Genomic DNA, 17,256 nt, shown 5'->3' with positions numbered 1-17,256 from the left:
TGTATATTTACATTGCAACAAATCTAGAACAGGAGAATTTCTTGTAATTTAACTCATAACTTTGGAAAAAACACCTTATGATTGACAGGAGTGGAGGAATTACCTTTTGACTGAAAGTGAAGTGGAGAAAACTCCTTTTAATTTAATGATACCAAAATGCTTGAAAACTGAATTACAAACATTTATTAGCCTATATGAATACATCTTAAACTTATACGTAGAAATGAAAATTGTGACATTATATGACTGATATCAAAACAAAAGTAATGTTTATACAGCCATATCATGAATAGTACGGGTACCTTTGTAAATGAACTACAGCTTTACCCCAAAGTCAGCCTCAAGACAGTCACAGGTGTCCTCATCTTCACTTGCACACTCACAATGATGAGCCACAATCGTTCTATACCAGGAAAAACACTGGTGTCTCGCTGTCTGGATTATCATACTATGTGAACAATGTATTTTTCTTTGTATACTGAATTGGTCTTTGAGTCAGGGCACTCTGTCTTAGGGAGGAAAACTGCCCCTGAAGGTGGATGCAATGGAATTTTCCTTGATCACTGTCATTTGGATCAGACAAGTAGTAAGGAGAAACCACCCTTTTCTTTTTTTCTTTGAGCGTATTAGTGGTATGGAAAATGAGTGTATCAGTGGTATGGAAAGTGACTTTCCTCAAGTGATCCAGCTGGCAACAAGTATTGTGTTGGTTCAAAACTGATCAGTAGGGCAGAATTCTTATTTAGTTACATACTCCACTCCTTTACTTGTGATTGCAGACAACACAGCTTTACTAATATTACTACAAACAATATGATTCTAGTCTCATAACCTCCAAACAATGCAAACAAAATGATCGGCCAATCAGACGTCAGCCTAGGCAGCAGATGATTGACTGAAGGGAGAAAATACCATTTGTTCGAAAACAGGGTATGGAGTAAAACCCTTTTGATTGAAACTGTGATTTTCAACCTCCAGATTTAATGGGATAAAACATCTTTTGAACGAAAAAATTGTTAAACCATGATAGCTATTGACAAGACGAAGACATTGATGTGCGGAACTCATTTTTTGTAGGGGGTGGAGAAAACACCTTTTGATTGTAAGCTCCTCAATTTCTAAATAATGAAGTTTATTAATTTTCACTCAGGTTTACACATTTTTGCTTGTGGTTAGGCGACCCTTGACAGTGGTACGGAAGAATGGTGATGTATAAAGAACCTTGAGACCATAAAGCCGTAAATCTGACCGTAACCTAACTGGCTCCTGCCCGTAAATAATCGAAGGAAGGAACAAAGGTCAATAGGTCTGTAGATGTCGCAAGAGAAAATCCCTCATACACCTCTGTGTGTGTGTGTGTGTGTGTGTGTGTGTGTGTGTGTGTGTGTGTGTGTGTGTGTGTGTGTGTGTGTGTGTGGAGGGTCTGGTGCCAGGTATCAGGCCTATTGTATTATGTTAACAGTTCTATTCGTTTTAATACCTTGGGTGTAGTATATTGTAATTAACAATATCCGTGGATAATCATTCGCGGATGCGGATGAAGGAAGTCCGGATGCGGAGCGGATGCGGATAATACTTTTTATATCAGCGCAGGGCTCTACCGCAGACCCTTCGCAAACAAATAATATCTAGCCTAATGTCACTCTGCACGGAAATGATCCGGGTGGTTTTGTAGAATCAGCCTAAATAATTTGCACGTAGAGGAATTGCCATTTGTTTGCACCTAGCAGCTGTTATTACAGCACAGCTGTAAACAATGCTTGCCTTTGCCGTCTCTCGCAACACCGCGACAGGCTCCTCACAAAAGACCTGCACCAAATTATTTAAAAATTACTAGCAGTTTCCCGATGGCTCCGCCCGCAATGAACTAAGTATGGTGCAATGTATGGTGTTGTTCGTTACTATCCTCGCGGATGTATTTGCAAAGTTTCGAGTTAATGAAATAAAGCACATGATCTACTGTGGTAATAGAATGTAATAATATGTCCAAAAAACAGTTGAAAATACATAACACTAAGTAATTGAATTAACTGTTCCTTGGAACAACACTACGCGTCGAACTGTTAAAAAGTCCTTCAAAGATCGTCATGGAGACAAATGTACTCATAACTTTTCTCAGAATCTACCTATTTAAGTAGTTATTACCTCAAAAGAAAGCGCTTGATCCACTGAGTGCTTTTAGACCACAACGAACTGTGTACCTCAGATAGATCGAAAGATATGATTGCTTCAATGAGAAAGAAAGTCGAAGAAATGAGACGTCAAATTGAATGTGCACTCATAACTTTCCTCAGAATCAACCAATTTGAATAAAGAGCTGAAATGAAAGAGCTTGATCCACTGAGTGTTCTTAGGCCAAAACGAATTCCGTACCTCAATTAGAACCAAAGATATGATTGAGGAAGGTGGATGTTAAGTGATTTATAGTACCTGATGACAAATCTGTGCATGAATACCTTTCAGTTAAAAAAGAATGAAGGAAATCGGCCGGATAGAATGGCCGGACTGACTGACTGACTTTAGTTTTCATTTTTTTAAATATATAGATTACAGCCATGAAAATTGGTACCATGATACTGTACTTTCTTGACATAATGCTAATAAAGGAGTACGTGTAGTAACACTCAGTCAATTCAGTTTGGAACGAGCTCTCCTTGTGCGCGAAGGCTTATTTTTCGAACTTTATTGAAAAGTTTTTGATGTCATTGTCCTTAGTAGTGTACCTACGGTGATCCTGACCCGAGGTCATTGACCCCTAGTATAGTGGTGGAACTGTGGGGATTCGCGGATTTTGCGTAAGAAAGCAAGCCTAACCTCACAGTCGCCATCTTGGAGGGGCCTAACCTCATTCTTTCGGCTAGATGCCCTTCGCAGCACGATCTTGGAGGGGTCTAACCTCACTTTTACGGCCAGATGCCCTCACAGGGTCTAGTTTATATACAGTTATTCGCAGGTTTTGCGCTTTATTTGAGGGGCCCGAATGACATTCGTTACGCCCCTGAACATGTCACTAAACCGCATAAAATTCGTCCGTCGCAAAATATGACTTTCTTTCAAAATCCTCTTGTTAGAAATAGGATCAACGTATTGTGCAGGTGGCTGAATTCCAAGTATTATTTCTTCGGCCACCCGCTATCCACAGTTTACGAATATCCTCGCGTTTCGAAAATGTATGAAATTAAATATTTATTTTCTGGACATTTTTGTGCGATTGCGTGTACGTGTACAAACGAGGTGATCAGATCACAATGGCTGGAACCAAATTCATTATCAAGTATTCGTAACTGACCTTGATAAACTATGGCCTGATATATCACCACGGATTCGCGTATAACGTGATGAAAAGCACAAGTCTGGAAGAAGGAAATTGTAGTAGAGGTTCGGTAAATGTTATTACGACTGCAAAGAGCGAATCTGCATTTCAAAATATTTCGAAACCAACTAAGAAGCGGGTGTGATACGAGAAGTAGCGGTCCTGGTCGCCAAAACCAAGCAATACAGCTGAGGATGACGTAACGTTGACCACGTGGTATTCCAACATTTAGCTGGGCAACAGTCATTTTGGCAGGCCACGCTAAGTCTTCGAAATGCCTACTCCAGTGGAGTGCCACGAGAACGTTCAAATCATGCACTAATTTCAGAGACATCTTTTCTTCCATTTTCGACTGGAATGGTAGCGTGGGCGTATGCCTCCAATTCTCAAGTTTGCAGATTCGAATTTTTGTGCAGTCGGTTGGAATTTAAAGAGTGCTTAACTGCGCGAGACGTAATTTATACTAGTAGATTTTCTGCCACGTTAAAGACCACCTTTTAGGACCAAATCCTGGCACTCCGGTATCTCATTAAACCGGTGCTAGTTGAAGTGACGTTAATGACAATCTCGTTTTTCAAAATAAAATGATCAGAAATCACTTATTCTATAACACTGATGTTAGAATCCTAGGGAAGATTTCCGCAAATTACCTACACTTATCTCAAACGTCCCTACACCTGTTCCGTATCAGCCGTGACACCATCTCTTCAAACGTTTTGTATTCATAGGCAAGTTGGGGAATCTTATTTTTCTCAATACATGACATCACCACATTTATCTAGTACACTGACCTTTAACAATAAGCGAGATGTTCAGTCGTTGCAGTGGATTTCAAGAAAAGAACGAGGAGCGATTTAATAAGGAGGCAGCAAATAAAAGAACAACGTTGGCTGTCGTTGGAACACTTCCGTCCGACAGGTTCAGTCTTCTCCCAAACGAAATGGGACAAGATTGTGCCCAAGAACCGTCACCACAAACGCAAATCATGAATGACTTCTCCAACAGGTGTTACACTGCCCAAAGCGTAGTCTACAAGGAACATCGCTGAAACTCGGTTTGAGCGATACGTCTGTTTATCAACGTGTTCACTAATCTTCAGAAACGTTAGGTAACAGGAAATGCCAAAATGCTCCAACTAACAGTCACGCATACATGCGCTTCTTGGATCCAGACGATTACGGAACAACAATTTGTATTTTTGTTCATAATAAGCAAACGAAAATAATGTTGACATTATTACCCCAAATATTTGGCTTCAATTTATTCCGCTTCTAAATACCGTTTATGATCTAGAAAAACGACACAATGTAAGGTGGAGTTTAGTGAAGGTGAAGGCACCTGCTTGAGAGGCACTACGCCCCTCAGGCGCCTGGAGCGAGTTCCATAGTGCGATCACTCAATAACAGCAGACAGCTCGTGAGAAGGGCGTAACTGCGGCCCGCCTCGAGCTGGTCCCACTTTAAGTTGGCAGCACTTCATTACAGACAACCTGTGGAAACCAATTACTATTGTGCTCTCAGAACAAAAGGATAAATAAACGGGAATGAGTCATGGCCGGATGAGTTTCCCTCATAGGAGAAGAAAACAGGAAGATGGCGTAATGGCGAGATCTTATCGCCTCCAGATTCATCGGAACCATTTCTTGCTAACAATTAGGAATTTCTACTTTGATACTGCGACATAAACTAGGCTCTCGCCACAAAATCTGGGAAACTTTGAAGCTACACTCTCATGCCCGACTGAGGTACGGTCTCCCAAGGAGGTGCATGCATTATTTATCCAAAGTGAGAATAAACTTATAAAGTTATATGCAGAGTGTTGCTCTTAATGCTATCGGTTTTACGAAGCACCGACTCAGACAGCTCTTTTTGGCGCCGATGGGACAGGACAGGGCTATGACTTGAAAGGGAACATCTGCGGCCTTAATTAAGGTAATGCCTGGTGTGATAATGGGAAAATATGGAAAACCATCTTCAGGGAAGTGAAGTTCGCACATACCATCCCTCGAATGTAAGATCACAACTTTGTCAACTCGCTCAGTCTATTGCTTTTAATGGCTCGGCAACATGGACCGTTGGCAAGAATGAAAAAAAGCTTAGAAGCATTCGAGCTGTGGGGTTGGAGAAGAATTGAGAGAATACCCTGGATGACAAAAAACGATGGAGGATGTGCTTACCACAGACAGGGAGATGGGAAGTATTTGGAAGAAGCCATTAAAACAAACAGATTGGGTAATTGGACACTAGTAGAAACACATCGCCTTTATGGCGAATATTTTGAAGGGGAAGATGGAAGGAAAAAGAGGAAGAGGTAGTCCAAGATTGCAGTTCATCAACCAAATCACTGATAACGTGAATGCAAAATCCTATGTCGGAATGAAAAGACTAACAGAAAAAAGAAAGGAGTGAAGAAGAAGAATCATCGTTTCCACTAATCTTCGGACTGAGGAAGCAAGAACAGTTATCTATTTAAGAGTGAAAGACTTCTAGAAAATCTAAGAATAAGTTTATATTTAGCTTATCTAGAGCGATTTAAATGCAATGACTTCAGACTCCAATCCAAATTCCGGCCCTCCTATGGGTGAATTAACCATTTCCACTAGGACTGTCCACTAAAGAGAGAAATTCTTAATAGCCGGCCCAACGGTCTAGGGATAGCAAACCTACTGGAGGCCTCGGGCTCAATTTCCGGCCAGGTCAGGGATTTTTACCTGGATATGAGAGCTGGTTTGAGGTCCACTCAACCTATGCGAGAACACTGGAGGAGCTATCTGACGGTGAAATAGCGACCCCGATCTAGAAACCCAAAAATAACGGCCGAGAATTCGTCGTGCTGACTACGTGTTACCTCGTAATCTGCAGGCCTTCGGGCTGATCAGTTGTCGCTTGGTAGGTTCTTCAGCACTGCAGCGCAATGGGGTTTGCTTTGTTTGTTCAAATGTCTTAATGTTGAATAGCTGTCACTGAAGTTCTAGGTGAGAATGGAATAACTGCGACGACTGGCAAGACATATCGTGAAGCAGAATCACATTTATTCAGACCTTTCCCAACTGAACACTACTCACGCAAGTATTAAAAATGAAGGGGTTAAAATTATTCCCTACTTTTTCCCCTTAAACCTCCAACCATGAACCACAGGTAAAAGGTACAAAGATGTCTTCCTAGCTCTAAAAGCAAAGAAGTTTCTACTCGTATGGGAACTGTTCAGTAAAAAATTTAGAAATTAGTTAAACAAATAGTCAAGATACTAATTAATTATGTTAAATAAATTGACAAATTAATTTTGCCCTGCAGGAGTTCTTTAACGAGTTAGAAGGTAACGACAGGGTATTATCGCATTTGAACACCATTAAATCCCCATAATAAAAAAATTTTGGTAATGATTCATCCGCAGGTTCACCTACGGAAACCTTGTTACGACTTTTACTTCCTCTAAATAATCACGTTTGGTCATCTTTTCAGACACATCGGAAAATAAGGTTATTGGTTTTACTGGCTTTTGCTGGCGAGACAGTGTTCACATTGCACTGTCTTTCCTGGTATGGGGTAGAACAAATTTGTTACTCTCATTGACCTGTCTCAGTCTGATCCTTGGCTTTGACAATGGAAAAGTGACTGAGAAAATGTTGCTCATAAGGTCAATTGGAGCGAGTATTTCAGTAGGCTTGGCAGACTGATATGCAACAGCGACTTTCGTAAGAATACTAGTGTCACACAACAATTACATTAAGGAAGAAATTCATTTAGCGAAAAAACAAAGATTATTAGGCAAGACCTTACATGACTATTGTAGTAAATGAACTTTCAATTGATCAAGAAAGTGTCCTACAGAAACCGGATAATAAAAAATAAAGTAAGATATTGTAATTATGCTGAAAGGACTGCATTCAAGATCCGCCTGACTACTTATAAGATATACAATTTATTTTTAACATTTAAGGGAAATATTTTAACCATATCAACCATGCATAGTCCCAAATATGCAGGAAGTGGGAGGGGAAATTCGGTCTTATATGTTTGTGGCAACTCACGAATGCGATTGTAGCAATCTGCGTCTGAAACTAATGGAAACACACTTTCGTGGCAATTAATCAGCCACCTGGCGCTCTACTGTCTGAGCCTCTTCTAAAAAATACTGTGACAGGATTGGAAGAATTAGAGTGGAGTACTGGGGCAGTTCATTGTGACAGTCTCTTCTATCGTAAGAAAAAGATTCCACGTAGGATAACGAAAGCGGATGAATACCATTTTCAACTTAATACATCTTGAACAGAGTATTAAATAAATGAGACTTCCTATCAAAATACACGTTTGAAATAATAGGGTGTGCTAAGGGAGAGGCTTCTCAAACTCCGAAAATACGCTTATAAAGTAAAATATAATATCAAAAATGAATTAGCCTATTTCGCAAGGAGTTGTTCAGGCACATCCGTTGACAGTACTGGCCTCCGCATGAACATACGTATGACGTAGCATCACGACACCTTCACGAAATGCGTGACGTAACTTGAGATGAAGCTACTCAATTCTAGAAAATAACTAATGATGATGTCATCACCCGGTGTTTACATTCTATGAGGAACGCCTACCTAAAACCTTGCTGAAATGTAGGTTACAAGGTTTAGGTATGACATCATTCCGTTATGTTATATCGCCCGTCGTACAGTGCAAGTGAAATCATCAGAGAAGTGGGACTTTCTCAACTTTTCTATCACTACGTGACTGCTACTCATGCTATTCTCTAGGGTGCATAAACAGAACACGTAAGGTATCACAGGGAAGTATTACAGGTTGTAGATGTATAAAAAGAAATAAATTTAAGTGGTTAAATTCATGAATGAATGAATGAACGGTATATTGTACACACAGTTTCATGTCAATAAAAATTCTGTTCAATATAAATTTTTCAATCTATACAGAAAGGCCGCAGAGTCACTCTAAACTGCTGTTTCTTAAGCCTACTTTAGAAAATTTTTGTTTCAAAAATGCGTAAATTCAAAGGATGCTATTATATTCTGTTTTACTTCATAATTATTGAAGAATTCTCAACACGTCTAAGCACTTGAAAACTAGCTTACGTCACAATTTGTACGGTGCAATTAATACCTACTTCAAACACACAAAAAACTCAAATTCGGTTTCGCAACTTTTGGTTTGTGTGTACAGGACTGACATATAAGTACCTGCTCTTTCTCCTTTTCTGCCAAGCTCCTTCTGTTATCTGGGGTTGATGACCTCTATGATACGCCCATTAAAACAACAACAACCATAATCATCATCATGCCATTTCTCTCTCCAACCCGATCTCCCTGGGAACTGTTTTCTAGCCTCGACATTATGAACTCTTGAAAGCTAAGATCCTGTTTTTTTGGAAGAAACGACACTTCTTTAAATACAGCTTATGAGCTCGCTATTTCGTTAAAAATATGTGCAGGGATACTTCGATATTACCACAATTCTGTAACTAAATCTAAAAGTAAGCAGTGCTGTTCAATTATCTAAAAATAAATATGTATGAACTACGGTATTTGTATACAAATGTACATCACTTCCAAAAAGGAATCTGTCAACAACTCAGAGAAAGAATGATTCTCGAGATTAAATAAAACTAATACAAATTCCACGGGTTCTTGAAGAAGCATAGACTACTTAAGATTGGAGATAGCCGATCAAAAGAACTCATAAATCGCTCAACTTCAGTTCAACCTCTCGTCCAGCCGTCTGCATGACTGTCAGACTTAATGGCGCATATACATACGCCTGATGTTCAAGAATCAGGTTTCTGTGGCAGTCTTATAAATTACTACTCTAGACGTTGGATATAAATGAAAGAGCTTCACAGTTTAGTCAAGGGATTTAACTGATATGAAAGACACTACTATTTCCTAATCTGGATGTTATTAGACGCCGGCAGTTTAGACACATGGCCTAATTGAGCGAAACAAGACGAGTTTCAATCTCGGCAGCTCTCAAAGCGAGATCTCTACGAACTTACGACGGCGTTGCTATTTTTTAAACAATTTCTGTAGAGGCATCCCTTGAAGATTGTAGAACTAGCGATGTTCAAAAGCATATAATTGCATGTTGCTCTGTATAGTTTAACGCTTACTGGGCAAAACAATGATTTTCAGCACTACCATTGTTGGAAAGAATTACAGGGGGTACATTTTAAAATAACATGTCAAAGAAGGTTCCAAATGGACTCGTACTACTGCACTTCTTTTGTGGCATTTATTACACTAGCCAATTTTTTCAGACCAAAAATCGCCAGCATGAAATTTAAAATGGCCAAACTCCTTTATTAATGATGAAATAGCTTATTTTAGTGGCTAAACGAACTAAGCAAGAAATCTATATTTACATTTGAAAGCTAAAGAAATTTTGCGGCTAAATAATTGCTCACAAGGGTTCAAATGAACCACAAATTGCACTAGCAACAGTCGTAAGTTGATTCCTCCTCCAGCAATCTGAGAGCAAGGCGCCTTCGCGAGTTTTGAAAATAACGTATCACTACAGCGGAATTCTTGAAGCACCACACCGTAAGTTTAGTGTGATGAAACTAATTCGAAGGCAAGCCACAAAATGTTGATATCAACCCTTTACAGGACAAAAATGTTTTACTATTCTCCATACTGCTAACTGAGCGGAGTGGCAGCACGTGTTAAAGCGCTAAAAGCCAAGCTCTGCATTCAGACGACGCGTGGGTTCGAACCCCACCGTCGACTGTCCAGAGAATGTTTTCTGGGGTTTTCCCATTTTCACTTCCAGGCAAATGCCGGGACAAGTCCTATTCATTAGCCACAGCCATTTTTTTCTACCTCATTCACCCTCATTCATTTAATCGTCCCTGGCTCCTCAACTGAGGTTTGCATCAGGAGGGGCATGCGGCCGTAAAAACATGCCACGTAAGTTCATCTGAGTTCATCCCCGGCCCCGTATCAAGAACCGGAACTAAGGGTATACATACATTCTCCATAATGCTACAACAAAATACAGTATTCATAATGTCTCATAATGACGCACTGAAAATAGGATACCATGGCCTCGGTTGAAGAGCAGTTCCCCTTAAATAGTCATTAATAAGATAAATTGCCGGCAAGCTCAAATATCAGCGATTTATTTATTACTGACAAAACTAAAATATCGACCTTTTACTGAATTAAATTTACCAATTCTGTTAGCCGTTACAAAAATTCAACCACAGAATATAGTACAGAATATGTAAGAAAAAGAAGAAAGGTATACAGTATTCCTTGTCGGGGATAGCTGTACAAAAGGGGGAATTTAAAAATTAAATATTATGTAAGCTCCATTTATCGTAATAAATGGTGTGAAAATGTGAATGCCACTGAGCAAATCACTATCAATTTGATGCTGTTACCGTTAAGTACCCCTTGTTCTAGGACAGCAATCCCTTGTGGATTTTTCTCTACTTTAAGATACTCATTCATCTTCCAAAAACGGAGAATGGGTCTTATCGCTGTCAAAATGGACGTTACTGAACGACATCCTGGCATATGCTTGTTTTTGGTACAATTCATTTGAGGGATAATAGAATTCATAAATGTTAGAATAAAAGGGGTAAATTATTCTACCAGTGACGTATAAATAGTTAACTAATCATATCACAGCAACTCTTAAGGCGTCCATAGTTTTCAAGAAAGTTTTACAACATACAAGTGTTTCAACAAAGGAAAATCAAAGTAGTTTCTTAACTCTATCCTAACTACAAAGGTTTCAAACAGCAAATAAATTTTAATTCTAATCATGATGAAAGGGTTCGTTTCATTTCTTTGTTTCAGTTTTTTATCGGTACGCTCACCACGTGTTTTTAGTGAAGTTCAATATCGGCCTAAACACCACTGATTTTCAATTAACAATATCCATACATTTAGACATTCGGTTCTTTATATTTATTTTTAAGTAAAAATGCACACACGCATACATCCCTCAGAACTCTTGTAGTATTAACAAAAGCTTACAATTCCCGTAGTAAATCAACAAAAACTTACGAAGTATCGTGATTGTTGGACATTCTTTACGGCACTATCTAATTTTTATATTTCAGAAATGATTCCACCGTAACAACCATAATGTCACAAGGATATAAAAGGAACCAACGTTCATTCGGATGAACCAATATCTCAGCGGAGATATCACTTCAACATGTTACGTCACAGGGCATTACTGACTATCTTTGAAATTATTTACGCAATAATTGCCCTACTTTATCTACGCGTGGACAAGAATTATATTCTGAATTTTGAAAAAATCGCACAACACTTCAGCTATTACTAGTTTTCTATTAAACAAAATAAGGCAAATGGTTTATAAAAGGCCACAAGTGACGGTCGGCCATCATCAGCAATTAAATCTATGGACAGTAAAAGCAATACACAGAATTTTATACTTGTAATATGACTCAGGTCAACCACGTATAGAGGTATTTACATGAGGCAAAATAAAAAAGACTAAAAATTCCTGCATGAATGTTGACTGACCGACCGAGCAATGCATAAACAGAACATGTTCCCAAATACATCACTAAACAAATAAATAAACATAAGAAGCAATTATAAGTTTTTTTAGAAGAAATTAAAAAAGTTCAACAGCCTACAAAGCAACTGCTGTAAGTCGAAGTAATACTGGATAGTTCTTTGCATGGAAATAAAAGCTTTAAATACAGAAAAGCATTTTCTTTTTACAATATTTTCACAAAAAACATATAATGATTTACATGCCTTACCTTGCGTCCCTGATGCAGAAGAGATAACTTGGGCCGCAATTAAGTAAAGCACAAAAACAATATATTGAACCCAATTTTAAAATCTGTACAACTACTCAATTGGGCGTAAAAACAGCAAAGTATCTTTTAATTAAAATGAAACATATTTTGACATCACAGAGACAAATGTAAAGAAAAACAATTTGTGGAATGGCCAGTAACCATAGAAAACTTTCCTATCACATCCTGTTTAAATAAGCAGTCATAATTCCAAGCTAGAGGTTATCATCTGAAGTAGAATATAAGTAAAGATCAACATGAGCATACAAACATACTCATTTTACAAATTCAAAGAAAGAAATTGCTAGAGGATTATTTGTCTCAATATTCATTTAAAGTTGAATCATACTGACGGCAGGGCAGTTTTTAAATGTTATTCCATTCACAAGAATGGAAGAGACCCTAGCACAGGTCACAGCTGCATTTACTAATTTCATTTATGTGAGGAGTCAAAATACTACTAGAATACTACATTTAAGCATTAATGTGTAGTTTAAAAATAAGCTGCTAGATAACAAAAATATAACTGGAAAATGGAGCAGAAATCAAAATAACCTAACACATATATAATATGTAAATAATTCAAACACACTTGCTTTTAGCAAACAGCTTTAAATTTTAAGTTATTCTCTGTCTCTCTTCAAGTTTTACTAAGCTTATTTGCATGTTATTTAGCAAAGCTAAGGTAACAATTTTCAATTTATTTTGCACTACTTTGAGAATCTTTAAAGCAATTAAGTAGAGTAGAAGCTAAATGCATGCATAATTTTTCTTTGAAGCATCATTAAATCAACAGAAATTAATCAGCTATTTCTTGCAAAGAAAAATATTGTGTGTAAGAGTCACAATACCTATTATTAAAACCAAATTAACAGCTATAGTTTGAACGTGTACATTAGAAACTTCATGAAAATAACCTTCAGTCTATCGGAAAGAACCTCTGGCCCATTTTCTACTATTTCTTCCACAAAATCTTATTTCTGGGTTAATATCAAAAATGTCTTCCTACATCTGTCTCTGACCAACTGTACCACTTTTAAATAAAAGATATAATTTCTACATTAAATTTGAGCAATATATTTTAAACCAATTTTATTATTACTGTTTGGAAAATAGTTTAAAATATTGAAATCCTTTTTAGAAAATTTCATTACAATGATGAATGTATGTCAAACAAAGAGAAGAAACATAATGCAACCACACAAAGAACTGCCCATGAATAAGTAGTACTTAACTATATTGAAATCTATTTTGTGTGCAGTGAAGAAGTGTTTGTAATTGGCATAACAGCAAACGATATAAAAAACCACAAACAAAGAATGGTTGAACTGATCATGTCTGTTCTTTGCATAGTTACTGTGCAAGACTTAAAAGAGCAGTGAAGCAAGAATGAAAAGTGCCCAGTGAGACTGAATAAATATTTAGCAGCAAATCTCAATTCAGACTACCAATAAAAAACAGACAGTTTGAAAGCAAGAGATTTCCAATAACACGCCCAACTGATCAATTTCACAGTATTTGTCATACAAGATTCTTGATTTTTGAAGTAATGGAATATAATTAAAATCAGAATTTAACCAAATATTTAATGACAACACTCAAGAATCCTGATTAATCCACAACCCAGGAATCCAAAATTTTGGAGAATAAGAACAGAATTTGGTTTCTTTGCAAAGTTAAGAAAGGATTTAATCATCATAATTTAAGCTAACATTTTTCAGAATAGAAACCAAATACAGTACATTGTTGGCCATGCAGTTTGGGTCACGTAGGTGTGAGCTCGCGTTCGGAAGATACTGGGTTTGAACCCCACTGTCGGTAGCCCTGAAGATGGTTTATCGTAGTTTCCCATTTTCACACCAGGCTGTATCTCCAATAAGGCCACGGTTTCTTCCTTCCTAATCCTAACCCTCCCCTATATCATCATTGCCATAAGATATGTGCCAGTGCAACATACAACAAGTAGTAATAATACAAGTGTGACACCAACCTTATGTGGAGGGATGTATTCATGATTGTGTGTTCTGTAGTGGCTTGTAGTGTGATGTGTTGTGCAAAGAGAAATGTGTTAAGTTCCTTAGGTATTGTAATTAACCATACGCAGTTAAAATTTCAGCCCCAGGCCCTCTGAACCAAAGGCCAATACGCTGACCATTTAACCAAGACGCCGGACAGAAATGGCAAATACTATAACCAAATTTGTATTGTATTTACAAAACACATTTGTTGCATAAGAATGTCATAACTTTAAACTTTTGGTGTAAGGAACTAAACCTGCTCTGCAGCCTTGTGACCATTAATACTATAGCTGTAACTGCATACTGTGCTGTACATACATACATACATACATACATACATACATACATACATACATACATACATACTGTAAACTATTACAAGGATTCTATTTTTTTAATTAATCCAAACATTTCAGAATCTGAACAAAACACAGCCCCAATTAGATCGGATTACCTGTGTTTTTAAACTATTAAGATCTGGAAAAGCTAATTTTATGTAGAGCTTATTTCTGTTACTTTGCACAACTGATTGAAATGAAACATTTAAACCTATCAACCACTGCAGTAACACACAAACAATAATTTGCATAAATTATAAAGAGAAGAACTCTACACAGTAATTTAAATGTTAACCTTAGTTGCTTACTGATATTCTGTTATTATTTATTCCAACAATATAATAAAGAAACAAAAAATATTATAAAATATCAGCTTGCTACACTTTATTCTCACAAAAATGCAGCACTTGCAATACACAACAAAAAGTAAGCTGAAGATTTTTTCTTTTTTTGCTAGTGGCTTTACGTCGCACCAACACAGATAGGTCTTAATGGCGACAATGGGATAGGAAAGGCCTAGGAGTGGAAGGAAGCAGACGTGGCATTAATTAAGGTACAGTCCCAGCATTTTCCTGGTGTGAAAATGAGAAACCACGGAAAACCATCTTCCGGACTGCCGACCGTGGGATTCAAACCCACTATCTCCCAGATGCAAGCACACAAACGCATGCCTCTAACCGCATGGCCAACTCACCCGGTAAGCTGAAGAATTAATATATCCAGAGTAGAAGAATTAAACTTTCTCATCTATTTAAGTCTCACTATCATTAACCATGTCAAGCCTTGTACTCTGACAAGGATATGTAATGGAGTATTTATAACAAGCTCCTAATGAAATAGTGGCATTTTTATAGTGATCTAGTCTACATAAAAACAAAAACCCTGTGATAGAAAGCATAGTATACCACAGGTAGCATTTCATATCATACAGTCCCCAAAAATGTACACATCGTGATCATTCCAATTATCGAAAAAAGTAATTAAAATATAATACTTGTCATGGAAGCCATGCAAATACGAAGGTGTACAAATTTCAAGGGCAGAAAGGATGAAAATAGTAACAAAGAAAAATAAATTTAAAGAAGTGTTGTTTTATATATCAGGCCTTTCCTCGTGTTAATGAGAACCGTAATTTACAGCAATTTATAAAAACCTAAGCAACAAATTTTATAAAAATCAATGTCACTAAAAAGAGATCCCCAGTTTTTGCAAGAAATTTCAATTTGACACAGCATTTCCTCGAGGATTTTGTTACAGGAAAGACTAAGAAGGTAAGAAAAATCTGTACAATTTTACACAAAGATTTTTTTTTACATTGGTATATTGGAGAGTAAAGAAATATGAAATCTAACTGTCCATTTGCAATGTTATTTTTCTTGAAGTGTTGAATAAAATGTTATATGTAACAAAAGGCTGTATTAATTCCTTACTGAAAGTAACTTTTACTGTGAAAAGATGCTACAAGAAACATGATTTCAGAACTGTCTTTAATTAGAGAAGAAGAACAAAGTGTTAAATATTAATAAAAGTCAACACACAAAAATACTTTATGCCAATTTGGTTAATTATAAAATCAGTTTGATACCCCTATTTAAACTTGAATTTAAATTAATGTCTAGAAATGTGACATACACAGTGTTTATGTGAATCTACAGTATTATTATTAGTATATCACACTTCCTTAATGTCGCATAACTTTATGCTGGATTCACAGAAAGTTTACAGAGAATTTGAACAGGTTTCCACACATTCATCATATTATTACCAGTAATTCTTTCCTCTCTACAGATGAACTATCTTTTTCATAACAACTGTTCAAGTGCCTAACATGGGAAATATTGCATTGCATATTCCTCACCTCTCCTTTGCCCCAAAATAACATAATCCAGCCATATCAGCAACATCCTCTTCTCACAGCTGCTAACAACCTCATACAGTGAAGTGTTTAACTAACAAATAATGCATACTGATTAGCACTTACTTGGAAATGCAAGATGATGGTCCAGATGAGACCCAGAATGAGTTTAGGATTTCCATCAACTATGTCTTCGGCTCGAATGTTCACCAGTTTAATCTGAAAACAGATATTACAAAAATGAATTTCAAGCATCAGAAAACACATAAATATTACAATAATGAAAGTAAAAGGAGAAAAACATTATTTAAAGCAGTAGCTCTAAACTCTCATATGAAATAAAAAGAGGGAAAAACATCGAATAGAATAGCAATTTGCAGGTCAATGAGGAGTTAAAATTACAGAAAAAATATTTATGTGGATTGAGTAATGAACAAGACAACAAAATAATGTAATACATTCATTATCATTTGGAGTTCAGTTCAGAACCCTTTGGGAACGAGATTAAAAAGCCTGTTATTTACATCAGCAGTAGGCTAATTTACGAATAGGGACTGCCTGGTCAGGCCAAGCATTGGCCGTGGTACTCACCCAGACTGCCAAAAAGTACCATGATAATTCCTGTGTGCATGGTGGCTGGACATATAGCTACATCTATTCTACCTAAGTCCGAGGTACTGTCGCAGATGTACGGATCACCGACATAAGGCTGACGAACCTGAGCAGCTACAAATACAACAGGACTGACCCAGGATCGAACCTGTCAAGTTAGGGTCAGAAGGCCAGCACCTCAAGCGTATGAGCCACTCAGCCCGGCTGTACGGATACTACGCGGTACGGTTCGTATTGCAGTGACCTTGTATTCAGAGGATTATGATTCTGAATCCCATCGTCAATAACCATTAAAATGATTTCCCGTGGAGCTGATGTACCTAGCTTCTTCCTCAT

At 37.3% G+C, this 17,256-nt stretch overlaps 1 protein-coding gene across 1 annotated transcript in view; it reads right to left on the bottom strand.

Moving 5' to 3' along the window:
• shot (dystonin-like protein short stop) overlaps positions 1–17,256 on the bottom strand; it is a 695,338-nt gene that overhangs the window by 378,075 nt on the left and 300,007 nt on the right. The window contains exon 7 of the mRNA XM_067150176.2: positions 16,435–16,527. Coding sequence (XP_067006277.2) covers positions 16,435–16,527 — 93 coding nt within the window. The remainder of the gene's footprint in view (positions 1–16,434; positions 16,528–17,256) is intronic.

This window comes from Anabrus simplex, chromosome 6, assembly GCF_040414725.1.
Source record: "Anabrus simplex isolate iqAnaSimp1 chromosome 6, ASM4041472v1, whole genome shotgun sequence".
Classification (NCBI taxonomy): Eukaryota; Metazoa; Arthropoda; class Insecta; order Orthoptera; family Tettigoniidae; genus Anabrus; species Anabrus simplex.
This window is presented reverse-complemented; position numbering and strand designations above follow the sequence as displayed.